Raw genomic sequence first — 6,233 nt, 5'->3', positions numbered from 1 at the left:
TGAGAGGACATAAATGTAACTACCCTCTAAATCACTAAAACCACGCAAGATCAAATGATCAACGATGACCATCTCACATGCAAAGCACATGTCAATTTTAACAATCCTGTAACGGAATGTCTAGAATCGGCTAATAGAGGCAAACATCAGGACCAATTTGACCAATTTGACCAAATTAAAAAAATAGACACCAAACTGACCGATAGAGTAAAACTTAGGGACCATTTTGACATTAAAAAGACAAACAGCACTAAACTAAAATAATGATTGTCGACATCAGTGACTAACCTTCGACAAATAAAATACAAAACCAACATCTACTATAGGAATTGGCGACTTTCACTAAGTTCTCATGGTAACTAAACATAAACTATTATTATTTTCTCAAAAATGAAGAATACAAAATGTTTCAACAAATTAAATTAGGCCATTTTTTTTTTTTGTGGTCCATGTGGTGTTATCACACTTTAATATGACCCTCATAGTAAAAAAGATGTTAATAAAACTCTCGTAATAAGCTCTGTTAACAATTGAGGTTCACATCTTGATTTACGAAAATCTTTGGTCCTTTTTTAAAGGTGGCAAGAAGGTCGTGGTTTTTTTTTTTTTTGTCAAACAATAAGTTTTGTTAAATTAGATATTACATTAGTTATCAGCAAAATTTTAACTCACACCATCATGCAAATGCTTGACACATTTTCACCATCATAGTAAATGGCCGCATACAAGAAGGCCGGGGGTTGAGTTAGTTGGAAGTGTTGTGTAGCTATGCATATAAAAATGCAAAGAGTCCACTCTCCTCATCCCGATATTCTTTTCTTTTGGTCAGATGTCCTCTCACCTATATTCACCGACTAGAGAGATTTGGATTGGATCACGAACTCAACTACCAATCATATACTTCCAAATAGACAGGAAAACAAGCCATCACCTCCCATAAATAATTCCAAACAAAAAGAATAACAGATTAAATAAAAAGTGGTGGAATAAAAGGGAGACACACATCAATAATCCACCCTCCTCTCCCCTCTCCTCTCCTCTCCCCTCCTACGTTGCTTCCCTTTTCCTCCAACCCCTCATTTTTTTATTTTCCTCCAACCCCCTCATTTTTTCTCTTTTATTTTTTTATTTTTTTTCGTTTTTTCTCCTTTTTCTTTAACCCCACACACTCTCTCTCTCTCAGGAAACATTATATTAAAGCAAAGCAAAAGTGGGTGACCAAATTAAGAAAAAGAGGACTTGCAAGATCTGGTAGTAGCTAGGGTTATTGAGTTTTTTTTTTCATATGGGCTCTGCAAGAAACCAAAATCCATGGGCACCATATGACTCATACAAAGATTGTTCCCAAGGGATTTGCAGTATCTACTGCTCTAAATGGTGCAATATCATTGGCCCCCCACCTCCTTCACTCGATTTCACCGAAGCCGATGACCAAAACCACGACTCTCCAACAGATCTTTCTCCTCTCATTATAGCAATCATTGGCATCTTTGCTAGTGCCTTCGTTCTAGTCACTTACTACACCGTTATATCCAAATACTGCAGGCGAAGAGGAAGCGATGGAGCTCGAGACATGAACATGGACAGTTCGAATCCAAACCTAGTTAGCGAATCGTGGCAAGGCTCAACTAACGGTCTGGATGAGTCCCTGATCAAGTCCATCACGGTTCACAAGTACAAGAAAGGTGATAAGCTTGTGGAAGGCAGAGACTGCTCGGTATGCTTAAGTGAGTTTGAAGAAAATGAGAGCCTGAGGCTGTTGCCGAAATGTAGCCATGCTTTCCATGTTCCTTGCATTGATACTTGGCTCAAATCTCACTCCAGTTGTCCACTGTGTCGTTCAAACATTGCTGCTCCTGCCATTGCTCTAGTTCCTCATCAGCAACTAGCGCTGCCTCCGGTCGAAGAAAATCCACAGGAGGAGGTGAATGTGTCCGCTTCGGAATACCAACATAGGAGTAATGAAAATATTTTGGTGGTTCAAGATAATTCGGAAGATGTTGTTAGTCAGTTGGAGAGTAGAGTGAGTAGTTGTGAGATTGAACAAGATCATGGGATCCAGCAGCAGTTGAGGAGATCAGTTTCCATTGCTGATGTGTTGCATTTGCATGATAGTGAAGATGATGATGAGGACTTGGAAAATCAGATGGGAAGTGCCCAATTTTCCATGGAAATTGGATCATCAAAAGGAGTTGATCAAGAACAGAATTTCAAATCCAGTAACAGCCCTAGAAGTAGTGGAGTTTTCAGCTTGGTAAAGGGTCCTCTTGTGATGAAGAGATCAACTTCAACAGGGAGATTAGTTTCTCAAGCTATGGAAAGGAAAAGAATTCTGTAATTCCTAATTGAAACCATTGTTTTCCTCTTTTCCAAAATTAGTGTAAAAATCCCCCAATTTCTACTTCGCTTTTGTATACCATATTATATACCCAAAAAGAGAGACCCTGCATACAAATATGAGACTAACTGACTTAATCTAGCGCTATAAATGATTGGCTTGTTAGAGGAGGTTTGAGTTCAAATCTTGTGTACGAGAATTGTTTAATTAAAAAAATTCTTACACGGTTATTATACTTGAAAAAGCATAAACTATAGAAATAGAAAGCTCTTAGAAATACTAGAGTTTGCTAGTTATGGTCTGCAATTACCATTTGTTTGCACCTTGCACTGCTAAATATATTCTATCTCATTTTTTTTTTTAGTTCTTTATATTATGGCATAATAACTTGTGGGAATAAGGACTGGGACTGAGATCCTCTAGGAATATGGAAAAATAAAGGGCAAACAGGGAAATCAGTCTAAATTGATTCCATCTATTTGGTAATGGTTTTGAAACTGAATTTGGAGCAAGCTCCTTAGAGCATCTTTAATGATGCTCTAAAAATTGTCCCTACCACTGTATGTCTTTAACTTTAAGAATTTTGTGGCTTTTAATGGAACAGAGCTCTAGTCTATATAGTAGAGGGACTACCCTAAGGTTGTGTAAAAACTCCAACAAATGAGGACGACCTAGAGACCGAAAGAGGGGGTCCAATGTTGATTTTGAGTGGGAAAGAAACCCCCCTACCACCGTGTGTCTTTAACTTTAAGAATTTTGTGGTTTTCAATGGAACATAGCTCTAGTCCCAATAGTAGAGGGACTAACCGAAGGTTGTGTAAAAATTCCAACAAATGAAGACTACCTAGAGACCGAAAGAGGGGGCCCAATGTTGATTTTGAGTGGGAAACAAACCTCATCCTTGTGAATGTTGTACAATAGATTATCTCACTCTCTTACCCGCTAACAGTTGCTGATGCAGCATTAGTCACGGGCCCCACGCTGAACTTGTAACATTTTTTTTTTTACCATTGGGAAACCAACAGTAGAGATAGCTTTTTGGTTTTTTTTTTCTTGTTTTTATCAACAAACACAATACTCCAACAGAATTAACAATGATTTTTTTAATATTTTAGTCTTTACCTTTAGGCACCCGAATATTCTCTTGAAGTCCCTAAAAGACGGGTGGAGACCCTAAAATAGGGTCTTCCATTGAAGATCCTCTTAGCCCATCTCGAATGGTCTTCCATTTGGTCGTTAAATTATCTTGAATTCTTGGACGCACATTCAATCGTTAAATGTATGTCATTATTGGTGTTTGTTCCCAAATCTCTTGTTGAGGAAGAGCACAATGAGGAATCACCAACCACCACAAAATCAATCATGGCTTGATTGAGTTGAAACCAGAGAATTAAAATTGAAGGAAATGAAACATCTTAGGCTCTAAAATATCATCATATCGACTGTGAAAGAGTAGAAAATGGAAGTAGATTGGGACCAATATAACACTTCAGAGACTAAAGCCACATAACTACTGATATGGATAGGACATTTGCCAAACATTGAGTTAGTAGCCCAACATGATATGGATAGACATTAGGTAAAGCCCAATATATGAGCCCCTAAAATAGAATCACCAGCCCACCAACATGCTAGGGTTTCAAGAACACAAACCAACTATAAATATTCGTACGCCTCTTCCAATCTTGTAAAATCACAAACTCCTGCAGAGCTTGAGGCCACAGCTATGGCGACGTAGAATCATGATTTATGCTGACAATTTCATTATCCTACGTTCTTATATGGCCCTCTTGAGTTTCTCAAAGGTCTTTCTCTATTTGTTCGACCGTGATTTCTTTGTATAAACAGATGACATAATTGTTTTTGTCATCTGATTAGGTTGGATGTATAATCTGATGACTTAATGTTTTTTTGTTATCTGAAGTTTGTAAGAGAGTGGACTAGGGTTTCGTTTTGTAACAATTTCTTCAATGATAAAATCTCATAATGTAATTTTGTGTATCAAAAAAGGATTTAATTACTTATGTCATTGTATATACTCTGTTACCCTAGAACTGCAGTTAGAGTATATTATTAGCATGTGTTGCGTTTTAAAATTGAGAGATTATCAAGGAACCTTGTAGCACTCATTTCCCACCGGCAAAATAAAATAATGAACAACTCACAAATAGTTGAAGAGATTTTGTGTCAAAAGAGCAAATGAACACCTAAAAATTGGGTAGGAAAGCATGAAGAGCAGTGCGGATAATATATGCACCAATTTTCTGCATAAACTCGGCCACTCAGTCTTTAATTAAAGGGTATATTATCAATTTCCCCCCTGAACTTGTGACCATTGGCCAATTTCCTCCCTGAACTTTAATTTTGGCCAATTTCCCCCCTCAACTCTCATAATTAGTCAATTCCCCCCTGAACTTTAATTTGGCCAATTTCCCCCCTCAACTCTCAAAATTAGTCAATTTGCACCCTACTGTTAATTTTTTTTTTTAATTTTCCATCTATTCTTTTCTTAATTTTCAATATTTCTAATAGCTTCCAACAAAGTACTAAAATTAACATAAACTCACCTGCATAATATAGGGTAAAATGTACAAAAACATAATACAGTTAGTATGTGACATGGGTTGATTATAAGAAAAAGTTATGAATCGGGTTTAAAGCATGTAGAAGAAGAAATAATAACAAAAAGAAATAATAATCCTAAACTCATGGATCAAACCTATTTCAATAAAATGGGTTATTCTTAATAAGGAGTCGAAAATTATGAATAGACTAGCCATTTTTTTACTAAAGCTCGATTCTCCGCAATTTACTTGAACTTAGCTTTCACTTTTATAAAGAAAATTGTATTCACATACAAAAATTTACACATCAATCCTTTTTGTTATCAATTTTGTATAGTCAAAAATCAAATAAAATTACTCCATACTGATTTATTATGACTAATAATACTATCTATGATAAATGGTAAAATTCTAAATTTTAATCTATTTGTAATAGGATAAAGATATAGGAACATGATTAACATACATCTTATTTAGTTTCTTACACACACTTGTTTAATTATGATCAAATTAAAAATTTAACAGTAGGGTGCAAATTGACTAATTATAAGAGTTGAGGGGGGAAATTGGCTAAATTAAAGTTGAGGGGGGAAATTGACTAATCATGAGAGTTCAGGGGGGAAATTGGCCAAAATTAAAGTTGAGGGGGGAAATTGGCTAATGGTCACAAGTTCAGGGGGGAAATTGATAATATACCCTTAATTAAAAGTAAGAGGTTTTAGGCTCGAATCTCGTGGATAACGAATTTGATACCAAATTAGGTTATCCATTGTGTGGATTAACCGAACTCCCCTAGTGTAAAAATATTGATATAATTAAAAAAAAAATTGTACCAAAAGTGCCTAGCTCCTTCTAGACGATTCTCCCTAGAAAACCCATCGACTTTAGAGCAACTCAACCATTGCTTACTGTCTTGGGAATAGGCAACCCAATCCACTTCTCCCCTTTCAGAACACTCTAGTCCACTCGGGTAATTGGGCTCAAGGTGAGACCAATAGAGAAGTCAAGCAATAATTGCCTAGGCCAACGCCATGCTTACGTGATGCAAGGTTGACGTCATGATGATGTCACCCACAATTTAAATTATAAAAAAATTATAAAAAAATTAATTAAATATAAAAAATTATGAAAAACTAATTAAAATATAAAAAATTATAATTTTTTTTAATAAATACCTAACTATTTTCTTCCAATTTACACTACATTTCAATATTTTTAAATACTCTTTTATTATTATTCGAAATTAAAAATAAAGTTATCTTTTATTATTTTATAAAATAAAAAAATAATTATTTAATACGAATTGCCTGAGGTGAAAATGTACTTGGACA

The 6,233-nt window shown here is 35.5% G+C and overlaps 1 protein-coding gene across 1 annotated transcript; it reads left to right on the top strand.

Moving 5' to 3' along the window:
* Positions 1–1,174: 1,174 nt before the first annotated feature.
* On the top strand, positions 1,175–2,522 carry LOC137746445 (RING-H2 finger protein ATL52). Its single transcript, XM_068486460.2, is given in 2 exon segments — positions 1,175–2,297; positions 2,300–2,522. Coding segments are annotated over 2 exon segments (1,062 nt in total). The 5' UTR covers positions 1,175–1,285; the 3' UTR covers positions 2,350–2,522.
* The last annotated feature ends 3,711 nt before the right edge of the window (positions 2,523–6,233 follow it).

Source organism: Pyrus communis, chromosome 2, assembly GCF_041283825.1.
Source record: "Pyrus communis isolate YQ-2024b chromosome 2, ASM4128382v1, whole genome shotgun sequence".
NCBI lineage: Eukaryota > Viridiplantae > Streptophyta > Magnoliopsida > Rosales > Rosaceae > Pyrus > Pyrus communis.
Note: the sequence above shows the minus strand (reverse complement) of the source record. Positions and strands in the feature narration are given on the sequence as shown.